The sequence below is a fragment of the Petromyzon marinus genome, chromosome 47 (genome assembly GCF_048934315.1).
Source record: "Petromyzon marinus isolate PM22_M1 ecotype Great Lakes invasive population chromosome 47, UKy_Petmar_22M1.pri1.0, whole genome shotgun sequence".
Taxonomy (NCBI): Eukaryota; Metazoa; Chordata; class Hyperoartia; order Petromyzontiformes; family Petromyzontidae; genus Petromyzon; species Petromyzon marinus.
In genome coordinates, this window is record NC_133713.1 from 7644861 (window position 1) to 7669175 (window position 24315).

The 24315-nt window shown below is 50.9% G+C and overlaps 2 protein-coding genes across 30 annotated transcripts in view; both read right to left on the reverse strand.

The window, feature by feature from the left end:
• Nucleotides 1-1512: 1512 nt before the first annotated feature.
• LOC116952499 (P2Y purinoceptor 1-like) lies at nucleotides 1513-10593 on the reverse strand. The gene is made up of 2 exons (XM_032971891.2): nucleotides 9674-10593; nucleotides 1513-3083 (listed from the first exon to the last, which is right to left on the reverse strand). The coding sequence occupies exon 2, from the start codon at nucleotides 2626-2628 to the stop codon at nucleotides 1513-1515; it is 1116 nt and encodes a 371-aa protein (XP_032827782.2). The 5' UTR covers nucleotides 2629-3083; nucleotides 9674-10593.
• Nucleotides 10594-16434: 5841 nt separating this feature from the next.
• Nucleotides 16435-24315, reverse strand: part of MBNL1 (muscleblind like splicing regulator 1) — a 165772-nt gene continuing 157891 nt past the window's right edge. For 21 of the 29 annotated variants that reach the window (XM_076074339.1, XM_076074341.1, XM_076074346.1 and 18 more), the window contains one exon: nucleotides 16435-21728. In XM_076074339.1, the coding sequence (XP_075930454.1) occupies nucleotides 21562-21728 (167 nt within the window). In that variant the 3' untranslated portion in view covers nucleotides 16435-21561. The remainder of the gene's footprint in view (nucleotides 21729-24315) is intronic. The other 8 variants (XR_012947045.1, XR_012947044.1, XR_012947043.1 and 5 more) reach the window with 3 other exon arrangements.

Sequence of the window (24315 nt, forward strand, 5' to 3'; positions counted from 1 at the left end):
GGCGGTGGTGGCGGTGTCTCTGATCAGATATTGCTTGAAGGCCACGAGTTTGTCCGAGCGGATTCGATGCCGACATCTGCGTCACGTGGAATTTTGCGCCGCGTGCATTCCAAAGCGGCCGAGTTCTGGATCTCAGCCGTTGGATGCCGATGCGAGGTTGTCGCTGTCCAGATCATCGGCGATCGGCCCGGAGGTTTTGGCTCGACTTTCGATCAGCGCAGCTCACGCAGCGTTGCGGCAACGTGGCAGCGGCGTAGATTTTAAACTTCCAGTTGTAGTCAGCATTGCGGTGGTCGATCGTCAGGTTGTCGACGGTTATAAACATGTTCACTCTCGCGCTTCTTAACCGAAAACGTTTAGAATACTGTACTGCCTTGCTCATAAGACTTACTGCGCCGCTCTCTTGCCAGCGATGACCACACCTACCCCAATCATCCATAAGAGGTGTTTGTGGGTTAGATCGCGTAAATATATGAACGTGTCGTTAAACCCGCCACCACCAGACACAGCCAATTAATAAGGGTTGTCACGTAAACAGAACGTGGCCAATCCGTTACTAGTTTCAGCACACCGGTGTGTCGGAGAGTGAACCCACAACATTTACAATTCGAGTACGACGTTTCGCTGGTTATTACAAATAGCCTCATCAGGCGGCAGCCAGATCTGGCGAAACGTCGTACTCAGATTGTAAATGTTGTGGGTTTACTCTCCAACACACAACTGGTGTGCTGTACTCGTAACGAATTGGCATGTTCTGTTCGTGTACCAAACCTTACTAATTGGCTGTGTCGGGTGGTGGCGGGTTTAACAATACATGAATGTGTACGCGATATAACCCAAACACCTCCATTATGGATATCGGTTGCGAAAGTCTACGTGTTAAACCGACCTACCCATCAACCGAGTCCTCCACACTGTCCCCTCACCGACACAAGTCCCCGATCACCCTTCTGTGATTGCGCAGAAGCTGCTGTCGCCATCCTCGAGTCCCACGCAGATCCGGAAGAACGCTGGCGAACGGAGTGGAACAACGCGGACGCTCACAATGAACACCTCCTCATTCGAGACCTGAATATCATCGCACCTCCTGGCTTTGACATTACTCCTCGAAGACACCGGTGGTGGAACCATCAGTCGGATCAAAACATCAGCAACAGACCAGTGTGCACTTCTCCTTCGTGAACAGGAAATTGAAGATACAAGCCACAGACGTTCGATCGTGGGCATTTAACCCAAACTGTTGACCGTACAGTAAACCACCGTGTACTCTACACTCCTTCAACGGAGGAACAGCAAAACGACACGGACTCCTCTCTCTGCTGAAGCCCTCTCCCATCGTGACAAGCAGCAGCAGCAGCAGGACTTGGACATTGGCATCGAGCTTTCGAACATCCAGCTCCTGAACATCTTGACCACTGCGCCATCAGCGTAATCACTGCCTTGACACTGGGCGGCCCTCATCCACGAAGGGCCCCACCCCCCTCCTTCGCCCCCCTCCCACCCCTCCCCCCCTTACACGAAGGAGCACTCCTCCTCCTCCTCCCCCTTGTCCGCGTCATCGACACCACCCTCGACGGCCACGGCCACCGTCTTCCTGCCCAGCAGGGGGGTCCCGCGGGGCAGCGCGGCGACCCGAATGGCGCCGCGCCTGATGGACGAGCGCACGTCTTCTCTGGCCAGGAAGTAGACGATGGGGTTGAAGCAGCTGTTGAGGCTGGCCAGGCCCCGGCACACCTGGTAGGCGGCGTAGATGCGGCGGTTGGCGGCCGCGTCCGCCCGCCGCAGGTAGAGGCGTGAGGCCAGGTTGAGGTTGCGCGTCACGTGGTAGGGCAGGAAGCTGACGGAGAAGAGGAGGAGGACGACGGCGACGAGCGCGAGGGAGCGGCGCCGCACGCCGGCGCCCACGCTGCGGTTGCCGAGCAGCGTGGAGGCGACGAAGCCGTAGCAGGCGAAGGTGACGGCGAAGGGCACGGCGAAGGTGACGACCGACAGCGCCACGCTGTAGGGCAGGTAGGCGAACAGGTCGGCGTCGCTCGCGCTGTCGTAGCACTTGACGAGGTCCCGCGGCGACGGCGACGGCGACGGCGGCGGCGACGTCTTCGCCGCCGCGCCGTCGCCTCCCGCGGGTCCCTCTCGAACAAAGTGGAACGTGGGCAGCAGGAGGATCGCCACGAGGGCCCACACCGCCACGCTCACCGCCCTGGCGGTGCCGGGCCGCAGCCGGCCCCTGGACCAGAGCGGGTGCACGATGCCGGCGTACCGGTGCGCGCTGACGCACGCGAGGAACAGGGCGCTGCCGCCGAGGTTCACGTGGAAGACGAAGCGGCCCGCGCGGCACAGCCAGTCGCCGAAGATCCACGCGGAGCCGTGCGTGTAGTAGTGGATGAAGGGCGGCAGCGACGTCACGTACAGGAGGTCGGCCAGCGCCAGGTTGAAGGTGTAGACCGCGAGGCCGTTCCAGGGCCTGGCGCGGCGGCAGCAGGCCCAGATGGCGGCGACGTTCGTGAGAAGGCCCACGCAGAACACGAAGCTGTAGATCGCGGGCAGGTAGGTGGACTTGAAGTCCGCGAGATTGCCGAGCTGCGAGCTCAGCGACGTGGCGGCGGTGGTACTTGAGTTGCGATGCATGCTTGGCTTGGCGGGTGGTCGCGAGCTGCTCTGGCAAAGGGGACGCTTGGAAGGGACGCACGGAGGGAGTCACAGCGCGCGTGTGTGTGGTGTTGTGGCCTGGCGTGGCGCTCGCTGGCCAACCCCAACCCCCTCGTGTGCTTTATCGGTGCTGCTCGCTGACGGCACTATGCCCCAACAGTCCGTTAAGGCTACACGGGGGATCTTCGTCTCTTGTGCACGCGGCGTATTCGCGTGGGTGTGCGTACACGCGCGTCTGTATGCGTGTGTGTTTTTTTTATATGTGGACGTGTTCAGCTCTACAGGGCCGTGTTGAATGAAAGGCGGTGAAGTTCTCGTCCAAAGTATATACGCATTCCCGTCATGGGAATGTGGAATGTTCGCCACCGGAATAGGCTATTTGTCTCCAAACAGAACCACCATCGTCGCCCATCACCAATCTCCGCGCTGTAACCCTGCAGGAAATACGGGGCAATAGAGGAGTGAGGTACAACACGGACTCAAACCAACGACCCCCTCGTTCAGCCATTGCACCGACTCTTGCCGCTGTTAGCGAGCACCTATTAAGGTCGGTACGGCGCACGAGGGGGCGGTGTAGTCAGCGCCACGCTCGGACGCCTTTGTCTCCCCGCAGTGTCGACCCAGAACCGGAGCGAGTATCAGGCGACACTGATGTTAGCCGAGGCGACTGAACTCAATTTGACGGGCTCATAGCACAGCGAGCTAACTCCCTGGCGCCACGGCTCCTCGCACAAAGGCAAAGACCCCACCCTACCCCCGTATAGCCTTCACATACCGTGGGGGCAAGTGCTGTTAGCGAGGGAGGCCCCATGACCGGTTCGGACAATCGTCACCGGTGTTGGCCACGAGCGGGAATCGAACTCGGGTTGCCGGGTTCGTAGTGCAGCGTAGCGCTAACCACTACACCACCGCTCACCACGTATACGCACACACACAGACTTCCACACACAAAGGCAAAGTTCCCCCGTATAGCCTTAACAGACTGTAGGGGCAAGTGCTGTTAGTAGACTGCGAAAAGGTAAGGTAAAAGGTTAAAAGCAACGAGCCTACCTTTACCCTACCTTTTACCCTCACCCCATACAAATTACCCGATTACAGGGCAGTAATTACTGGGGTACTACTACACATGAACAAGGTTAATAACAGGTAGAGCGCTTTATTCATATAGAATACTCTCGATTATTACAATTTTACACGCTTTATTTAAACTCATTCTGTCTGTTGTCGTTGTTGTATCCTCAAATCTTGTAACTCAATTTTAACCCACTTCCCAATGTGGTATCGACTGCAAACTTGGTATACGTATGTCATACTGATGACAATACTAGATTCTATCATTAAAAATAAAATATTTTTAAACAATCTTTTTTATATGTTATGTTTCGGCTTGGGTCTAATTGTCCACGGTCAACTCACGTTGGCTGTACATCACCATGGTCCCCTTACGTTGTGACAAGCTTCGGGGCCACTTCCTGGAGTCGTGGAGTTCTTACATTACTAGTACGGTACATTTCATTAAAGCGTGTTTAAAAAAAAAAAAGTTTTTTTATATATATTACTTGTTAAATGTAGGCCACGGACTGCGCCACGGAGCTTTTAGCGGTAAAGAAGGCACCGTATTTACCGGGTTAATACTTCGCGCTGCCTTTACCCTACCGGGTAATTCTTACGAGCTCCCTTTACCCTACCCTTTACCTTACCCCTTGGCATGTCGACACCTTTACCTTTACCCTTTTACCCGGTAAAAAGGGTAAATTACTTTACCTTGCCGAGGCCGAGCTGTTAGCGAGCACCTATAAAGGCCGGAACGGCACACGAGGGGGTGGGTGGCCAGCACCACGCCCGACCGCCTTTGTCTCCCCAGTGACGATGGTTACGCACCGGGTACTCATTTGAGGCTGAGTCGACCTAGGGGAGGCCCGGGACCGGTTCAGATAATCGTCACCGGTGTTGGCCGTGAGCGCGGAATCGAACTCGGGTCGCCGGGTTCGTAGCGCAGCGTAGCGCTAACCGCTGCACCACCGCTCCCCACGCACGCGCAGACTTCCACACACGCACACACTCGCATGCCACAGCAGCGAATTCTCCACACTGTTCACAACGGGGCGTAGCGAGTATGCGATGCCTGCGGGCTACGAATTCATTTCCACAATCATCCCTTATAAGGCGCACGGCTTATCAAGTAAAGCGAAATTGGTCAACTGTGGCAGTGTCCGCCCTTCCAGCTTCACAGCTTTGCGAATGACCCGCACGCAATTTACACTACACGCGCACGTGCAGCATCTCGATACAACAGTGCCGGACATAGCTTGTGCGTGGCCTGTAACGTATGTTATGAAGGGGCCCTAAAATAAAATAAAATCACGTAAATATTAAAACACGTAAATGTTTAACTTGCATAGTAAAGTAATTGTATTTTTGTTCATTTGCTATAAAGCCAGCTAATACGACAAATCGCTAACCTTAAGCACCCGCTCCGTTCATAAAAGTTGAAGGCGGTATAGTGCTATAGTAACAGAGCAAGAGCACAATCACTGAACGGGATTGATAGCTTGAAAGCGTTTAGCGCGGAGGGCACTTGAAACCGCGGTGCCCGTAGCTGCACGTGTAGATACTTGTGCTACTAATCCGGCACTGAAAACACGCACAAAGACACCCGCACCCCGTATAGCAAACAGCGCTTGCCCCAGCACTTGTTGGGGCAAGCGCTGTTTGCGAGCACCTGAATGGAGGCCGGCACGGCAGGCAGCGCCTTTGTGGCGGCTGTGTTGACCCATTTGAGGCCGAGCCGACCTAGGGGAGGCCCACGACTGCTTCAAGGTATTCGTCACGGATGGGGTTTTTTTGGGGGGGGGGGCGGGAATCGAACTCGGGTGGCCGAGGTTCACCAGATCAGTTGCCATAACCGCCACACACTCGCTAAGCACGTTGCGTTTTAAGTCAACAACAACAACAAACGAACCCGGAGTGATTTTCTGCTCACCAGACACCGCCGCGTCGCTCACCATGAATCCATCGACCACCACACAGCTCACCAGCAACAAACTTTCACGTCTCGCAGTCTGAGTTACCACCAACAACAACCACCACCGCCAGCAACAACCACCACCACCAGCAGCACTTTGTGGGAAGGGCCGGGCCTGAGTCACGGCAGCGTCACTGGGGGGCGTGTGGAGGGTTTGTGGTGGTGAATGTGTAGGTGTGTGTGGTGGTGAATGTGTAGGTGTGTGTGTGGTGGTGGTGGTGAATGTGTAGGTGTGTGTGGTGGTGAATGTGTAGGTGTGTGTGTGGTGGTGGTGGTGGATGTGTAGGTGTGTGGTGGTGGTAGTGGTGAATGTGTAGGTGTGTGGTGGTGGTGGTGGTGAATGTGTAGGTGTGTGGTGGTGGTGGTGGTGAATGTGTAGGTGTGTGGTGGTGGTGGTGGTGAATGTGTAGGTGTGTGTTTGTGGTGGTGAATGTGTAGGTGTGTTTGTGGTGGTGGTGAATGTGTAGGTGTGTGTGTTTGTGGTGAATGTGTAGGTGTGTGTGGTGGTGGTGAATGTGTAGGTGTGTGTTTGTGGTGAATGTGTGTGTTTGTGGTGGATGTGTAGGTGTGTGTGTGGTAGTGGTGAATGTGTAGGTGTGTGTTCGTGGTGAATGTGTAGGTGTCTGTTTGTGGTGGTGGATGTGTAGGTGTGTGTGTGGTGAATGTGTAGGTGTGTGTTTGTGGTGGATGTGTAGGTGTGTGTGTGGTGGTGGTGGTGAATGTGTAGGTGTGTGTGTGGTGGTGGTGAATGTGTAGGTGTGTGTGGTGGTGAATGTGTAGGTGTGTGTGTGGTGGTGAATGTATAGGTGTGTGTTTGTGGTGGTGGTGGTGAATGTGTAGGTGTGTGTGTGGTAGTGGTGAATGTGTAGGTGTGTGTGTGGTGGTGGTGAATGTGTAGGTGTGTGTGGTGGTGAATGTGTAGGTATGTGTGTGGTGGTGGTGAATGTGTAGGTGTGTGTGTGTTTGTGGTGAATGTGTAGGTGTGTTTGTGGTGGTGGTGGTGAATGTGTAGTTGTGTGTGTGGTGGTGGTGAATGTGTAGGTGTGTGTTTGTGGTGGTGAATGTGTAGGTGTGTGTGTGGTGGTGGTTAATGTGTAGGTGTGTTTGTGGTGGTGAATGTGTAGGTGTGTGTGTGGTGGTGGTGAATGTGTAGGTGTGTGTTTGTGGTGAATGTGTAGGTGTGTGTGGTGGTGGTGAATGTGTAGGTGTGTGGTGGTGGTGGTGAATGTGTAGGTGTGTGTGTGGTGGTGGTGAATGTGTAGGTGTGTGTGTGGTGGTGGTGAATGTGTAGGTGTGTGTGTGGTGGTGAATGTGTAGGTGTGTGTGGTGGTGGTGAATGTGTAGGTGTGTGTGTGGTGGTGGTGAATGTGTAGGTGTGTTTGTGGTGAATGTGTAGGTGTGTGTGTGGTGGTGGTGAATGTGTAGGTGTGTGTGTGGTGGTGGTGAATGTGTAGGTGTGTGTGTGTGGTGGTGAATGTGTAGGTGTGTGTGTGGTGGTGGTGGTGAATGTGTAGGTGTGTGTGGTGGTGAATGTGTAGGTGTGTGTGTGGTGGTGGTGGTGGATGTGTAGGTGTGTGGTGGTGGTAGTGGTGAATGTGTAGGTGTGTGGTGGTGGTGGTGGTGAATGTGTAGGTGTGTGGTGGTGGTGGTGGTGAATGTGTAGGTGTGTGGTGGTGGTGGTGAATGTGTAGGTGTGTGTTTGTGGTGGTGAATGTGTAGGTGTGTTTGTGGTGGGGTGAATGTGTAGGTGTGTGTGTTTGTGGTGAATGTGTAGGTGTGTGTGGTGGTGGTGAATGTGTAGGTGTGTGTTTGTGGTGAATGTGTGTGTTTGTGGTGGATGTGTAGGTGTGTGTGTGGTAGATGGTGAATGTGTAGGTGTGTGTTCGTGGTGAATGTGTAGGTGTCTGTTGTGGTGGTGGGTGTGTAGGTGTGTGTGCTGGTGAATGTGTAGGTGTGTGTTTGTAGGTGGATGTGTGGTGTGTGTGTGTGAGGTGGTGAATGTGTAGGTGTGTGTGTGGTGGTGAATGTGTAGGTGTGTGTGGTGGTGAATGTGTAGGTGTGTGTGTGGTGGTGAATGTATAGGTGTGTGTTTGTGGTGGTGGTGGTGAATGTGTAGGTGTGTGTGTGGTAGTGGTGAATGTGTAGGTGTGTGTGTGGTGGTGGTGAATGTGTAGGTGTGTGTGGTGGTGAATGTGTAGGTATGTGTGTGGTGGTGGTGAATGTGTAGGTGTGTGTGTGTTTGTGGTGAATGTGTAGGTGTGTTTGTGGTGGTGGTGGTGAATGTGTGTTGTGTGTGTGGTGGTGGTGAATGTGTAGGTGTGTGTTTGTGGTGGTGAATGTGTAGGTGTGTGTTGGTGGTGGTTACTGTGTAGTGTTGTATTGTGTGTGTGGATTGTGTAGGTGTGTGTGTGGTGTGGTGAATGTGTAGGTGTGTGTTTGTGGTGAATGTGTAGGTGTGTGTGGTGGTGGTGAATGTGTAGGTGTGTGGTGGTGGTGGTGAATGTGTAGGTGTGTGTGTGGTGGTGGTGAATGTGTAGGTGTGTGTGTGGTGGTGTGAATGTGTAGGTGTGTGGTGGTGGTGAATGTGTAGGTGTGTGTGTGTGGTGGTGAATGTGTATGGTGTGTGTGTGGTGGTGAATGTGTAGGTGTGTGTGGTGGGGTGAATGTGTAGGGGTGTGTGTGTGGTGGTGGTGAATGTGTAGGTGTGTTTGTGGTGAATGTGTAGGTGTGTGTGTGGTGGTGGTGAATGTGTAGGTGTGAGTGTGTGGTGGTGAATGTGTAGGTGTGTGTGTGGTGGTGGTGAATGTGTAGGTGTGTGTGTGTGTGGTGGTGGATGTGTAGGTGTGTGTGTGTGGTGGTGAATGTGTAGGTGTGGTGTGGTGCATGTGTCTGTGTGTGTGTGGTGGTGAATGTGTAGGTGTGTGTGTGGTGGTGGTGATGTGTAGGTGAGTGTTTGTGGTGGTGGTGGTGTTAATGTGTAGGTGTGTGTGGTGGTGGTGAATGTGTAGGTGTGTGTTTGTGGTGGTGGTGGATGTGTAGGTGTGTGTTTGTGGTGGTGGTGAATGTGTAGGTGTGTGTTTGTGGTGGTGAATGTGTAGGTGTGTGTGTGGTGGTGGTGAATGTGTAGGTGTGTGGTGGTGGTGGTGAATGTGTAGGTGTGTGTGGGTGGTGGTGAATGTGTAGGTGTGTGTTTGTGGTGGTGAATGAGGTAGGTGTGTGTGTGGTGGTGGTGAATGTGTAGGTGTGTGTGTGGTGGTGGTGATGTGTAGGTGTGTTTGTGGTGAATGTGGGTTTTTTAGTGTGTGTGTTTGTGGTGGAGAATGTGTAGGTGTGTGTGTGGTGGTGGATGATGTAGGTGTGTGTTTGTGGTGAATGTGTAGGTGTGTTTGTGTTGGATGTGTAGGTGTGTGTTTGTGGTGGTGGTGAATGTGTAGTGTGTGTGTTTGTGGTGGTGAATGTGTAGGTGTGTGTGTGTGGTGGTGGTGAATGTGTAGGTGTGTGTGTGTGTGTGTGTGAATGTGTAGGTGTGTGTTTGTGGGTGAATGTGTAGGTGTTGTGTGAATGAGTAAGGGTGTGTTTGTGGTGAATGTTGTAGGTGTGTGTGTGGTGGTGGTGGATGTGTAGTGTGTGTTTGTGGTGGTGGTGGTGATGTAGAGGGGGAGCGGGTAGTGTTGCGGTTAGCGCTACGCTGCGCTACGAACCTGGCGATTCCCGCTCACTGCCAACGCCGGTGAAGATTATTTGAACCGGTCCTGGGCCTCCCCTAGGTCGATTCAGCCTCAATGAGTACCTGGTGCTGTGCTTAAAAACATCGCCATCCGGGGACAAAGGCGGTCGGGCGTGGTGCTGGCCACCCACCCGCTCGTGTGCCGTTCTGGCCTTCATAGCTGCTCGCTAACAGCCCCCAACAGTCTGTTAAGGCTATACGGGGGGGGGGGATCTTTCTTCTTTAATGAGGGTGTATAAAGGTGTGTGTATGTGCGCATATTTCAGCCTTACCCGATGTTAAAAATCCGCTCCGGGGAGCCCAAAAGGCGTCCGCGGCGTGGTGGTGGTGGTGGTGGTGCTGTCGAGTCGCGACCAAACCTCGCCTCCCTCGTGCGCCTTGTCCGCCCTCTTCTCTCCCTCACTCACTCACCGGCACTTGCCCACAACGAGTCTGTGTTAGGCTGCGTGAGTGCGGCTCTGTCTTTGAGATGAAGCCGCTTGCTGCTCCTGCTGCTCGCTGCTGTGTGACTCGACAGACCTCCGTGTGACTGCGAGTCTCTGCAAACCACACGCTGCCCTGAGACTCACCGGAGCCGGGCGAAGTGCCCAGACGTTGAGACGTTGCCTCCTGGAATATTTACTCAACATCATCTCACCCACGATAAACAATAGCCCCAAAAGCGGAACACGCGGTGGATGAGCGAGCTTGGCTTACAGTGACTCTTTTATATCACCTGTAAGGAGCCTGCAAGGTCGAAATATATGGCAGCTACGAGCGCTGATTGTAAGAGGGTATTTTTCTTCCGCTAGTTGCCGCATCTGTTGCACAGTCACCCCGCCCGGCCGCTTTTGTCTCCCAAGTGACGGTGTTTTTACCCACCGCACCAGGCACTTATTTGAGGCCGATAATCGTCGAGCAGGAATCAAACTTTGGGACCACCGGGTTCGTAGCACAGCGAGCTTGCCGCTACGCTACATTCACCGTTACGACCACAACTACGACCATCGCTACTTTCACCAGCACACCGCAGCATGGATAAACTCAAGTGTTCTTCATAAATTTGCAGAGGGGAGGGGGGGGTGGCACACTTTCGACGATAGGACATCATCAGTGCGAGGGCCGCCACACTTTTTGAAACCAACGATTGGGGGTTTGTACAGCAGCACGATGATGGAGGTGATGGAGGTGGTGGAGGTGGTGGAGGTGATGGAGGTGATGGAGGTGGGGAGGTGGTGGAGGTGGTGGAGGTGGTGGAGGTGATGGAGGTGATGGAGGTGGTGGAGGTGTATGGAGGTGGTGGAGTGATGGAGGTGGTGGAGGTGATGGAGGTGGTGGAGGTGATGGAGGTGGTGGAGGTGATGGAGGTGGTGGAGGTGATGGAGGTGGTGGAGGTGATGGAGGTGGTGGAGGTGATGGAGGTGGTGGAGGTGATGGAGGTGATGGAGGTGGTGGAGGTGGTGGAGGTGGTGGAGGTGATGGAGGTGGTGGAGGTGGTGGAGGTGATGGAGGTGGTGGAGGTGATGGAGGTGGTGGAGGTGATGGAGGTGGTGGAGGTGATGGAGGTGGTGGAGGTGATGGAGGTGATGGAGGTGGTGGAGGTGGTGGAGGTGATGGAGGTGATGGAGGTGGTGGAGGTGATGGAGGTGGTGTGTTTTCACGTGTTGTGTATTGTCAGGAGTTGCACTACAGGACCACCAGGGGCCGCGGGCCTTGCAATGACGAGCACTCGTTGAGATCTTCCCCTCCTCGGTGAGGAGGAGGAGGAGCGATGCGCTCTTGCGTGTGCGGGGCTTAACGCGAGAACATCTCTGCATCACGTAGAGCGCGGAGATGAGAAGTCTACGACGGCTGTCGACGGCGAGAGACGGCTGCAGTTGACTTCGATGCTGCTGATGAGCACAGCAGGAAATACCCCGGCCCGCCCCCGCTTCAAGCGTGAAACGTGAAACGTTCCAACCTTTGCGATGCTTGTACAGACAGTAAAAGTGTTACGCCAACTGGCCAAGTGTGTCCTCCCCCCCCCGCCCCGGAAGACACGGGGAACGGCGGCGTCGAACGGAGGCACGTCACGGGTCAAATTTCATCGATCGCACAGCGCTGGGTGGCGAGAGATTATATCTGGGGAGGGGCGCTGGATCCATCAAATTCACGAGGGGGGTGGGGTAAGGGCTCGGCGTCCTCTTCCCTCCGCTCCCGTCTCTAGACTCAAGCCCAGTGCCGGATTATGTGTAGCTGCTGCACGTGTAGCTGCTGCACGTGTAGCTGCTGCACGTGTAGCTGCTGCACGTGTAGCTGCTGCACGTGTAGCTGCTGCACGTGTAGCTGCTGCACGTGTAGCTGCTGCACGTGTAGCTGCTGCACGTGTAGCTGCTGCACGTGTAGCTGCTGCACGTGTAGCTGCTGCACGTGTAGCTACGGGCCCCGCACTTTCAAGGGCCCCGCGCTAACGGTTCAGTGATTCTGCACTTGCTCTATTACTATAGTACTATACCGCCTTCAACTTTTATGAACGACCGGGTGTTAAGGTTAGCGATTTGTCGTATTATCTGGCTGTATAGCAAATGAAAAAAATACAATTACTTTACTATGCAAGTTAAAAATGTGTGTTTTAACATGTTTTATTTATTTAGGCCCCTTCACAACATATGCTACAGGCCCCGCGCTAGCTTAATCCGGCACTGGTCAAACCCCAGGTGTGCAATAGGAAATGGTCTTTGTAGGATTGGAATGTGTCGCGTTGAAATCTTGAAAACACGTTTCGTTCCAGCCGTCTTTATTTATTGTGTGCATGTTTGAACGAATATTCTGATGGACTACTTTCGCACCGTACGCAGCCAACCGTGCAAACCTGAGGTGTGGGGTAAGAACAAACCACAAAAAGTATTTTTAAAGAAACGAGTTTTCAATCTAGAGTGAAAAGTCCATAGCTCCAGTTGTTTGCTCATATCGGAAGGAAGAGCGTTCCAGACGGCCGCAGAAGCGCATCTGAAAGCGCGCAATGCGGTGATCGCCGTATTTGTTCGACAGGAAGCGGAGTTCGCGCGATGGTCGATGCCCATTGACGAGATCAGTGAGTTTATAAGTTAGGCGCAAGAACGGACAAATGATGTTTTGAGTTGATACGTCATTGCAAAACGCCCATGAATAATCGGCAAGCATAGCGCTATATACACAGGGTGGCCCAAAAGTCAGGACACACAGGCTTATTTAATTAACTTTAGCACTGGCATTAAAACATTTACATTATTTAAGTTCGTATTTTATCTATTATCGCGACGAAATATATATTCTTCCTTCCTTTTTAGGTGGCATTAAGTAGAATGAATTGAGACCAAACTTAATCGATAAATGTTCCAAGGTCACACGCCGGGGCCTTTACCACAACAAAGTCCACATTCATTTCAAAAGAGACTTCACGCGTGCATGCATTCGTGTTAATGGGAATCCGGGTTTTTTAAACACGTGACAATACATTAAGGCAAACATGTGATTTGTTGAAATATCAAATAGCCCGTGTCCTTGACTCTTCGGCCACCCTACGGAAGCAATGCTGTGTATTGTATTGAAAGACTTTTAGTTTATCTCGCGTCCATTGAGAATGTCTGACGTATAATTGTTGTTGTGCATGTTTACCCAGGAATGCGTCACCGAGTCTCGACTCTAAGTTTTAGTAGTAGGAGGGCGATGTTGTTGCTGCTGCTGGCCACGCCACCCCCTCGTGCACCATGCCAGCCTCCATAGAGTTTCAGTTTATTTATTTTGGTATAGCCCTGTGAGCCATTCGGCTCTTGAATCGGGTGCAACCACAACAAACAAAAACACAAACAAGAAAAAAACATCTTAAAGTGACTATGTGACTGTGCAAACAGAAAACCCATGAAAAAACAGCAAAAATATTCCTGAAAAAAAAAGCACCGTACACCAACGCTGTGTGCAAAAAAATATCAGTGTACGTGCTCGCTAATAGCACTTGCCCTAACTCTGTGAAAGTCTACACGGGGGATCGTTGTCTTTGTGTGTGGTGCTGGCCACCCACCCTCGTGTACCGTGCCGGCCTTCATAGGTGCTCGCTAACAGCACTTGCCCTAACAATCTGTCAAAGGCATATTTGTTTTTGTAATCCAATGGGTCATTTGCAGGTACATATTTTCGGCATTGGAATGTTTGGCCAATACCAGTTACATTGTGTGTGGGGTTTATGTTTTATCTACAGGAGTAAACCCATGCGCACCATGGGGAGAACGTAAGAAACTCCACGCTTGAAGGCGCCCGAGATGGGAATCGAACCCTGTCACTTTCTGAATGTGATGAAAAAGTGTTGCAACCTGCGCCACTCTGGACAGAGAACAGAAGAGGTTTCAACGATCTGGCTTCTCCGCTTCCGCATCTTCTCGGGAACTTTGTCTACCTCCCCCGCCCGTCTCAATCTTTTCCTTTGATTAAAGGAAAAAAATAAGTGTGAGTTACGTTTTTAATTGACCGTATTCTCCAGATTATAAGACGCTCTGAAACACAGAATGCACTCCAAACGTGTGCCCCGTACCAATAACGTTATATATGTTAGATACACACACACTTAATACGGGGGGGAGCGGGATCTTATATTCTGGAGAATACGGTAATGTGATGGTCACGTGGTGGTGTCCGCAGACGAAACAGAGCACAGCATTGGGGTGACATCGGAACACGTCCGAAGTGAGACAAAACATCTCGATGTGTCGTCACGCCTTATACATTTGTTCAGAAATAGTGGAAGAGGGGGGGGGTGACAATTCGTTTTATTTGAAAACATTCAACAAAAAGGGGCCCAGCGGCAGCGCGTTCGCCGGTTGTTGCGGAGGTTCACGGTTCGCATCTAGCGACCGCCCTGGTTATAGCTGCGGGTGTGCTAACCGTAGTAATAATAGTAGCACGCGCCGTCGGATGCGCTCACAGTGCACGTTAAAGATCCCTCGAGGTAATTGGCAAGAGCAGGCCAACTGTGTGCGACCGGCGGTCGATGTCCACACTTGGACAGATTCTAAACATGCACCGCAAAATGTCTCAAATCTAGGACTCGACACACACAGCAGCAGCAGCAGCAATCATCGCTCCCCCCCCCGCCCCCCAACACTGGCAGACTGATGCTCCAGGTCCACCCCCTTGCAAAAGTGACTCCCCCATCCTGGTCTCTTTGCGTTTTCCACTCAGGTAAAAGAAATTAGCTTGAAAGTTGTCGCAGGCGACTTGGGGGCGACTTGGCATGACGTAGAAAAATCAAAAACCGCGGCGGGGAGAGAGGGGTGGCTCGAAAGCGAACGCTCGATTTTGCAACTGTTTATTTTTATTTTTTTTGTTTTTACCATACAAGCGATAGCAAGCATAACAAGTGAAAACTTAATTCTTATAGCGTATAGCGCGTATGGGTGGCTAAGCACATACAAACTAAAACAAGATAGAATGCGGAGCGCGAAGCGAAACCGTTGCAGCCATGCCTCGAGCAAGTGATGGCAGAGCAGCGCTCTTCATTGCGAGGCCCCGTGGGCCACTGGCGGGCCCTGGTGGCCCTTTCGTGCGGCCCCTGACGCGCGCTCCCCCCCCCCCCCCCGTGACAATACCCACAGAGTGAAACCCCCCCCCCCATCATCGTGCTGCTGCCACAACCCCCCCCCCCCCCCCCCATAGTTTAAAAAGTGAGACGGCACCTTCGCACACTGATGATGTCTTATCGGCGAATGTAAGGGGTGGGGGGCGGGCTACCCCGCCGCCCCCCCTCTGAAAATCAGTGAAGAACGCCACAAAGATCGTGCCTGGGGCGGAAAGCACCCGGCACAATCTTCCCAACCATCCGGCGCACGTGGACGCGGTGGCGCAAAGAACACGATTTGCCATTCGGCGCTTGATTTGGTTTTGGTAGTGGCACTCCTCTGTAGGGACATTGACGGACGAATTTGAAAAAAAAAAGTGGGACGATTTTTTTTAGTTTTTGCTACGAACGGCAGACTCGAATCGGGATCTCTGCGACGATGAAACGGGGGGGGGGGGGGGGTGGAGGTGGGTTTGTTTTTAATCCGACTTGAACATTTTTTGTTTGACGATACATCATCGAACTATGACCAATAAAAACAGTTTCGGGCAACCGAGACCATCACCGAGAAGGAAATCGGGCTCCAGTTTTAAAATATCGTTCATCCCCCCCCCTCCCCAACATACTGAACATTCATTCTCTAAGACACATTTTTGTTATTGGGAAAGAAAATATTATCAATTTCACTGCGTTGTGAGATTTTCCAGCACCTTTGAAAGATTCCTGGTGAGCTGCACGAAAGAGCATTGTGACTCGCGTCACGGCAACGTACATTCGGAGCGAGACTGGACATAACACTGCGAGTAAAATTGATAAGATTTTGGTCGACGATGCCCAAATCTATCGAGTAAAACTGTACGATATCCCACCGGCCAAACGGGCCTACAAAACAAAAACGGCGTGAATTCGCAAGAACGGCTGCGAATTGTACGTACGGGTGTCAAGAGCAATGCAGCAGCAAGTGACAATTACGTTGTGTGGGTTTGTTTGTGGGGTTTTCCTTTCCTGGAATCCTCAAAACTGGGGTGGGTTACTGGGGGGGGGGGGGGGGGGGTTTGAAAACCACACAATGGAACTTCTCGACAGCCCACTCCAAGTGCCATTTCACTCGTGCCCTGCGAGACCCAGAAGGCTTTTTGATTCACCTTTCCCCTTAGGCTGCTTGCAAGTGGAATGGCTGCCACCGAAACGTTGGCAAAAAATAAAATGTTTTGGCTTTTGCGACTAGCTATACGAAAATGAGTACTGTAATGTATATGATTATTTCACGACGTCTTAGTCCAAACAGGCATATATGTATTATTATAATTACCATTTTAATGTATTTTTTTGTTTTTTATTTTTTTGTATTTTTATTGAATTTTTCTCTTTTTTTTTGTTTAATCATAATGACCAAGTATAAGTCTGTAATTATTTAATGTTTCTGTTATCCGTTTATTTTTCAGTTTCTCGATGTCTGTTATTGTTTATCTGTCTTGCCTTAACGGGGGGGGGGGGGTAAAAACACTGTGCGTTATGTGTGTTATCTTTTGTTGACGGGACAAACTGGAAGCGTTATAAGCAAGCGAGTGAGTTAGCGATCGAGGGCGACGTCTGCGACTGGAGACGTCCCCCCCCCCCCCCCAATGCTCCGTGTGGTTTGCGGCCGATTCACCGTGAAAGCGAAGTTGTGTGCCTCTGTGCCCTCCTCGTGTGCCCCCCATTGCTCCTGCATCTGTGCGCTCACTGTGCAAACGTGACTCGAAACCCCCCTTCCTTTAGCAAACTACACAACAAGCTCCAAAGCCTCTGTCCGTATGAAGCAAAGCACAACATTTTTGCCTTTTTTTTGCAAGCTTTTTGCTTTTGCACTGACGGCAGCTGCTTAACCTTGACAAAAAAAGCCTCTTCACTTTATAGACATTTTTATCCAAAATAAGATCTTGATATTTTACACGTTTATTTTTTTTTAATCTATCTCTTTTTTTTTGTTTCAACCTCTCTCTCTCTCTCACCCCCATTTTTTGACTATGTACAGAAGTGCAAAAATGTCGTCATACACAACCTCTTTCCCTCCACCAGCATCTAAAGCACAATTCTGAAGCCACTGTATATAAGTTGCACTTACAACCACCAAGTGTTTTTTTTTCTCTCCCTTTCTCCGTTAAACTTTGGTTTGCTCGTAATAGAAACATATTAACGTCACCACAATTAGGGATCGCGTAGTTTCAACAGTAAGCGACGGTTCCCCACCCTCACACTTAACTCGAGTTATACCAGGCCCATATGCACAACACGAAACGTGGTTCGGGGTGTCCCATTCCGGGTGGATTTGAGTGCGCACCACGAGTTACACCCCCGTCATTTCGTTTATCGACTGATGCAGTTCAGGTTTCACTTACCCAACCAAGTTATGACATCACACTGATGACGATGATGATGATGTTGGTTTGCACGCGCACGCACACACACACACACGACACAATCACAGAATATAACTTTGTGACCGGGCATGCGAATCTCAAATCCCGGCGAACATTGGCAAATTCAAGCACTTTTTAAGTTTTAATTATATTTGAACGGCACTTTATAGAAACCTGTCTTTAATACCGCGATTTTTTTTCATTAACGACACGAGAGAACGTACTATCGCTTCGCATGGAACGTGGTTTTTGTCCGTGTCTTAGAAAACACAGCTTTAAGAACGCACTCAGGTTTGTTGTTTTCCTCTGATAATCTTTGCCCAAAAGAAACATGCATTAAATGCCTTTGTTCTTGAAATGTAAACGACACTGGATAAAAACCAACAGGGTATCTCAATAAAATAAACGTTCATGCTCGTAGTAACATGGCTTACAGACAGAACACAAAAAAATAAGTGTTAATGTTTAGGTTATGACAATAAAACACTATACTCAAATCAATATCCGTAATAGTTTTTAGTCCTTTTGTATATCTAGTAGATTCAAATTAAAACCAACAAACCCTTAAAAGCTTATCATAAAGAAAACTCGAAAGCATAAAAAATATTTAAACTCTACCATTAAAACTAAAAAAAGAATGAATACATAGATTTGTTAAGTGCGGTCTTAATATCCTAAAATTACATATAGGCTAGTCACTCTAATGTTTTAATAATGAAAACGTACGTGTTTGGGATGCAACCCGTAAAAACAACTAAGGCCTTAAAAGTATGTATAATACAATGTAAAAATGTCTCTTCCCGAGCTCGGACATATTTCTCAATTTGAGAACCGTACTTTCAGCAGGGCGTGCGAGCGAAGGCGAAGGTCAGTTCTGACGAACCACCGACGGTGTGACAGACTGGGGAGCGGGGGGGGGGGGGAGGTCGAGACGGGAGGTGGTGGTGGGAGGGGGTCGGTCCGGATCGGTGCGCTCCACGAGTCACCGCGTTGTCATCCGACCGAGTTGCTGCACCGGGCCGGGGCCCACGTGGATCTGCTGCTCCCACCCCCCCCCGCTTCCCGGACACAAACCCCAAGAGAACAACGAACCGGCCGGCCTGCGCCTATGCCAAGAGACGCGGGGTGGCGGGCGGGTGGCGGCTGGCGGGCGACGGGCGTGCAAATAGCGGGAACGTTTGCGACGTCAAAACAAAAACCCATCCCGTAAACGTCGTCGACCCCGACCTCCGTTCCCTGCAAAGGCCTCTGCCCCCACCCCCCTTCCCTCCCACCAGTCGGTGAGATCGGCTTAAGAGCGGTATTTTGATTTGCAGCGAGACGGAAGGAAGAGGAAAAGCGGTCAGGTGGGGGGGGGGTCCTGGGGGTACTGGCCACAAACGCCGCTCCAAGTCGGCTTTGAGAAACGGAGTGCCCACCTGCAACACTTCATAATGCCAATGGTCGTTAACGCGCTATAAATATGGGGTCTTTTTTTTGTTGTCATCCTCGACGGCTTTGTCCGCAACAGCGTTCCGAATCAAGCACGCGCGGGGAGGGGCTTTGGGCGGCCTGGCAAGCGGATGAAGAGGGAGAGTGCACGGGAGTGCGTGTGCCCCGGACGTCTCTCCCACCACCGAGAGAGGGCTGCCCGAGAAGGTCGAACCGAAATATAGAAAGAAATCAAAACATCCAAAGGAATTTCCTTTCGAACAACTTTCAATTTGAAAGAGGCATCATTTCAATTAATTATTGACTGTAGGCATATATTAAGATGAATATTAAAATCCTCGAACGTAATATTAACATTATTTTCGTTGAAATTTTTAAAATCCGGAATGGCACAACGATTCAGGTTCACATCAGACGAGCCTTGGATGGCACACGCTCAAAACTCAAACGTCGTAAAACGCGTAGAGGCAAGGTCGTCTCTGTCCTTCTTTAAACGTGCGCAGCCTTGCGAGCTGCCGCCGCCGCCGCCGCTGCTGCTACTGCTGCTGCTGCTCACGTGGTTCACAGAACCTTGCTGAAAGCACACAACTTGAGAAATACATCGCCGTGCTGTTCCCTACTCGCCGCACGAAGAGTAACACTTGCGTTTGTTTTCAATGGCCAGAACGCGTGCCCGTTCTGCCACGCGTGGGACTGACAACTCGAGACTACCTCCTGCTACAGTAAGTGGTGAAAGTTTTACGACGAGCAGTTCAGGATGCATGCAGGTAGTAACAATTCCTTATTTGACGTAAGCTTTTAACATTTTACTTACTTCTCAATTGGTCAAGAAATCTAGTTTAGAGTCGACTGCCAACAGCGACTGCAGTAGTTTCTTAGTAGCAAGATATTTTTTTTTTTGGTTAAAGCATTTTATAGTCTCGCGACTTTTGGGGATATATTTAAAATAAGATTGCACAATTTCTGTTATTCTCGATGTCACGCCAGTGACAACCAGCTAAGCGCCAACTTTGTGTGAATGAACGAAACTACTCTGGCGAGCGGGGGAAGGATTAGCGAGGAAGGGGGTTTGGGGGGGCGGGGGCTGCTTTTTCCAGCGTGAAATGCGAACACAAAACACGAGTGCTCTGTAACTATCGCAGCACAGTCCCTGGCTTCCCTAGATCGAACAGCATGCTCTCCACTAAACGGGGGCCCCAGAAAAACCAACACCGAGCCAATCAGTCGGCTGCAGTCAAAGCGGACACGGTACACCGTGTCCGCGACCAACAGGTCAGCGAGACCTTGATGTTTTGACGTCGGAAGGTTGAACAAATAACGCTAATTTAAACCCTCGCTTAAAATAGTATTTACTTTTCATTTGAGCAGTGGAATTTTGCCGCTGCCCTCAAAAACAAAAACTTTTGAGAAGAGCGACTACAGCTCAGGTTCAATGTTTCGTCACGGATGTAACATCACGTGGGTATGCATCTCGCAGAACACAGAAGTTCAGACGGTATCACAACGACTGATTCATTTAACCTTACATCAACGGTTGCCCTAGTCCCAATTCAATGTTTTAGGTCGAGACGCAATAACAATTAGTTTTTTTTTCCTTTAAGAACTTCTTTCGACCGTGTTCAAAAACTATAAAACGGGGCCAATCGAGCGTGGGGGGGGGGGCCGGGCGGTGCGCCACGGCGGGGCTGCTGCTGCCACGCCATCGCGGCGCCCGGGGTTTGTGGGTGGAGGGGAGTGAGGAAGGAGTGGGGGGGGGGGGGGGGGAGTCGCGCGACGGGGAGCGGCGGGATGCTCGCCGGTCGTGGTGCGCGACGGAACCTTCGTCGGGTGGCGAGCGACGAAGTCCGTGGCCGCGACGGGTCGTGCGATTGGGGAATGTGCAAAACGTGCCACGCCTTGCCGTCCCCGACGTCTCGCTCCTACGCACTGCGCGGGTCTGACTGCAGACGCGTCTGTTTTGTTTTTTTTCTTGTTGTCGGTGTCGGTTATTTTTTTTTGTTTTTGGCCAATCCAACTTTTCAAGATCGGTGCTCTTGAAGTTACCATCATGGCCTTTGCCAAATTTTAAATATCCGTGCAAAAACTGTTTAAGATTTCAGGAGGCAGACATAACTTAATTTTTAATGTTGCATTTTCTCATCCTCCGGAACACCATTTTCCTTGACTAATCCAAGAGCATGTCATTTCCATTGCTAAACACAAACATGCACCACTATGCTGTCGAAATGAGCTATACTGTTAATGTTCTTTTCACAAATACTCTACATAAGATACGGAAATTTCCCATCAAGAGCATGCACTTATTAACCTATATATACCCTAAACTGCCCCATTACGAAAGGATCATTGATGCCAATCTGTTTTTTCTTCCCTTTTATCGCAGTCGTAATAACGAAATGTAATCGTCGACTAAACGCCGATTGAGCTGTACGCACTTCAAGAGCATTAATTGAAAAGTGAACCAATTCCCTCAATTGCGTGAATGGTACAACAGCAACAACAACAACAACAAAAAAACCGCACTAATGGTACCGGGAAATATATATTTTTTTTATCACGCCCCCTTTGCTGCTGTATAAAGTGGGAGGATGTGGGGAGGAGAGGGGGAGGAGAGGGTGGGGTGAGGAGCGGGTGGGCAGGGAGGAAAGCAGCCAGCTATGGGGGCGTGTAGGCAGTGGGTGTCAGAAGGTGCAAGGCAGGGTGGGAGCGGGGGAGTTGGGGGGCGAGGGGGTGGAGGGGTTGGTGGTGCACGTGTGCGGGGGGGGGGGGGCATTGGAGCTCAGCATGCAAACTGCAGCAGGCCCGATTGGGCGGCGGCAGCGGCTGCTGCTGCCGCGTGCGAGTTGGCGGCGGGCGGGTGGTAGTATTTACAGAGCGGACGCGAGCACTTTCCCTTGGCGGCATCACGGCAGACCGTCACGCGATCCTCCACTATTTCAACATGATCTGCAAAACAGCGACGGGGGGGGGGGGAGGTTCGACACCGCGTCACGGGCGCGACGCGCGCAAACACACACAACACGCACTCCGGGACACCACCATTGCGTTCTCTCCTTGCGAATGGCAGCAACGTGGTTCAGGAGCCCAATGCCAATGTCTAGGACCTGCTATTTGCGCCACGACGAGAGGCCCTTCAGGAGAGTGAGTTTGCGCAGTTTTGCTGTTCCTCCTCCTCTGTTGACAAAGTTGAGTTTACTCTACGGTTCACAGTTTGTCTTGCACGATCACTGTCGCACGACTGTGCCACTCTGGCTTGCCATTAACCTTGCGGAGCACTCACCGCACGCAGCCTGCACCTACCAAACCATCCCAGCACTAAGCTACGATGTCCCCCCCCCCCCCCTCACAGACAAGTGGCACGACACAAAACCACCGGAATTGCCACAATTCACATCTTGACCCCACCCCGTCCGATTTGTCGTCACAATTCCAATTTGAGTTTTCTACAAGAATGGCGAATCCAGCGATCTCCAGCGGTCACAGGGAACACACGGACGAACCCACGACACGGGAGGCGTACACGAATCGATCGAGGCGTCGAGGTTCTTACACACGCGCATCTACGCATGCATCGCGAGCTTTAAAAACATCGACATGAACTCGATGGGTGGGCCATTGCACCCCCGCAAGCCATCGTGCGCGGGGCCCGTCTGGCATTCTCTCGTGTGCCTCTGCCCGCGTGGAGGCGAAGGGAGTGGGCACCATCACTTGGAAGCTTTGCCATTTTCTCGCACAAGGGGGTGTCTTATCACGATTCGCTCCAGATGTGTTCGGAGGAACAATACGGCGCAGATACATCTGGATTTTTTTTTTTAAAACTTCGACATAGTTACGGAACTGCTGGGCGAAAATCGATTCCGCTGATGTCAGGGGAATTTTTGGGAGATGTTAATCTCAAGATTGTCCGTCACATGGCCTGGCCACACTCTGTAGTGTCAGGTTCTCAACGCTTCCGTGGGTAGTTCTCATCCAAGAATGGTTACACTGCTCTGCGAGAAATCCGGATGGATATTTCGTCTCGTGACGTGATTCCGAGCACAACTGGGATAGAATTGGGCAAGAAATGAGAATACACGTTGAAATGTCGCCCCTAAGCGTTTCTGTGTGGCCTGCAGCTATTGCCTTGATCTAAGCAGTCAACTTTGGTCTGCTATTCCTTACGAGAGAGAAAACATCAGCAAGGGGACAGGATTCATAAATCGCACCTCGAATAGATGGTGTCATGATATATTTTTTTATCATGTAATACCATCTCGATGGGACAATCAGGATAAAAGTGGGGGGGGAAAAAAGTAACATAAAAACTTTCTAACTTTGTAACTGCCTCCCACCTTCCCTATTGTCGCTGGCTGCCTTTGTGCTCTCTCTGATCTTCGGAGCCTCACGCCCCTGGGAAGCCCAATCTGCCAGCCCAGGGAACAGCCTAGGAACAATAACCCAGTTCTGGCCCAGCATCCGGGGGGGGTCCTTTAACCGTAAAAGCACACGGTGTCCACTTTACAGTGAACGTTAAAGATCTCATGAAGTCATGAGGTTGCGGGCATTGTGTGCCGACGAACGTGGTCCAAATTTGAAGGGTGACCCCCAAAGCTACTCAGCTGGGAACACAACAGAATCATCGTGCCCCCCGACCCCCCCTCCACCGGCAGACTGATCCACTTGCGATACGTGGAGCCTTCGTGATAGCCATGCTATAAAAACGGCGTCAATATCAAACGTAAAAAAAATATTACTGTTAGATATAAAAGGAATTCGCTGGAATATGCCATTTTAAGTTCCCTCACACTAACATTCTGACTTCAACATCCTGCTAATCCAACACATTAACACAGCTATTCCAATGCTAAATTCTCTCCCCCCTCCTCTGTTCCGAACATAGATGGACTCATCCGTCTGAACAAAGCTCGTCGCTTTCCGTGGTGCTAATCTCCCGGTTACGTGCTAATTTCTGACTTTAACATCCTGCTAATCCAACACATTAACATAGCTATGTCAATGTTAAATCCTTCTGTTGATATGTAAACTCCTTCGTCAAGGCGCTCTGCTCCCCCCACCCAGCTTAAAAGACGTTGCCAAGCTTGGCAGTGTTCACTAAAGCGCCGTCGTCCCGACAGTTCTGTTCCTTCACCTGAAGAAGGCTACTTGTGTTGTGGCCGAAACGTCGTGAGAATTTTATTTTATTATGTTTTATTTTATATTATTTTATTTCCATTCTACGTGACTTTACCGAAAGAACCAAGAAGATGAATCCCTGCAGTCACGAAAGCTTTAAATCGAAATTTTAAGTATGTTAATAGGGATTCCATCTTGCCTGGGGGGAGTTCAAATTGTTTGCCAGTTATACTGTAATAAAAAAATAATATCAACCCATAATATAAAATGCGTCAATATGCTTGACATAATATATATTAGAAATATATGCATACACTAAACATGCTCTATATAAAAAAATATGTACTGCTTGTTCCCCCACCCCAATTGCACTTCTCCCCCCAGCTACGATGGCTTTTTCCATTTACATATTTCTGCCAGG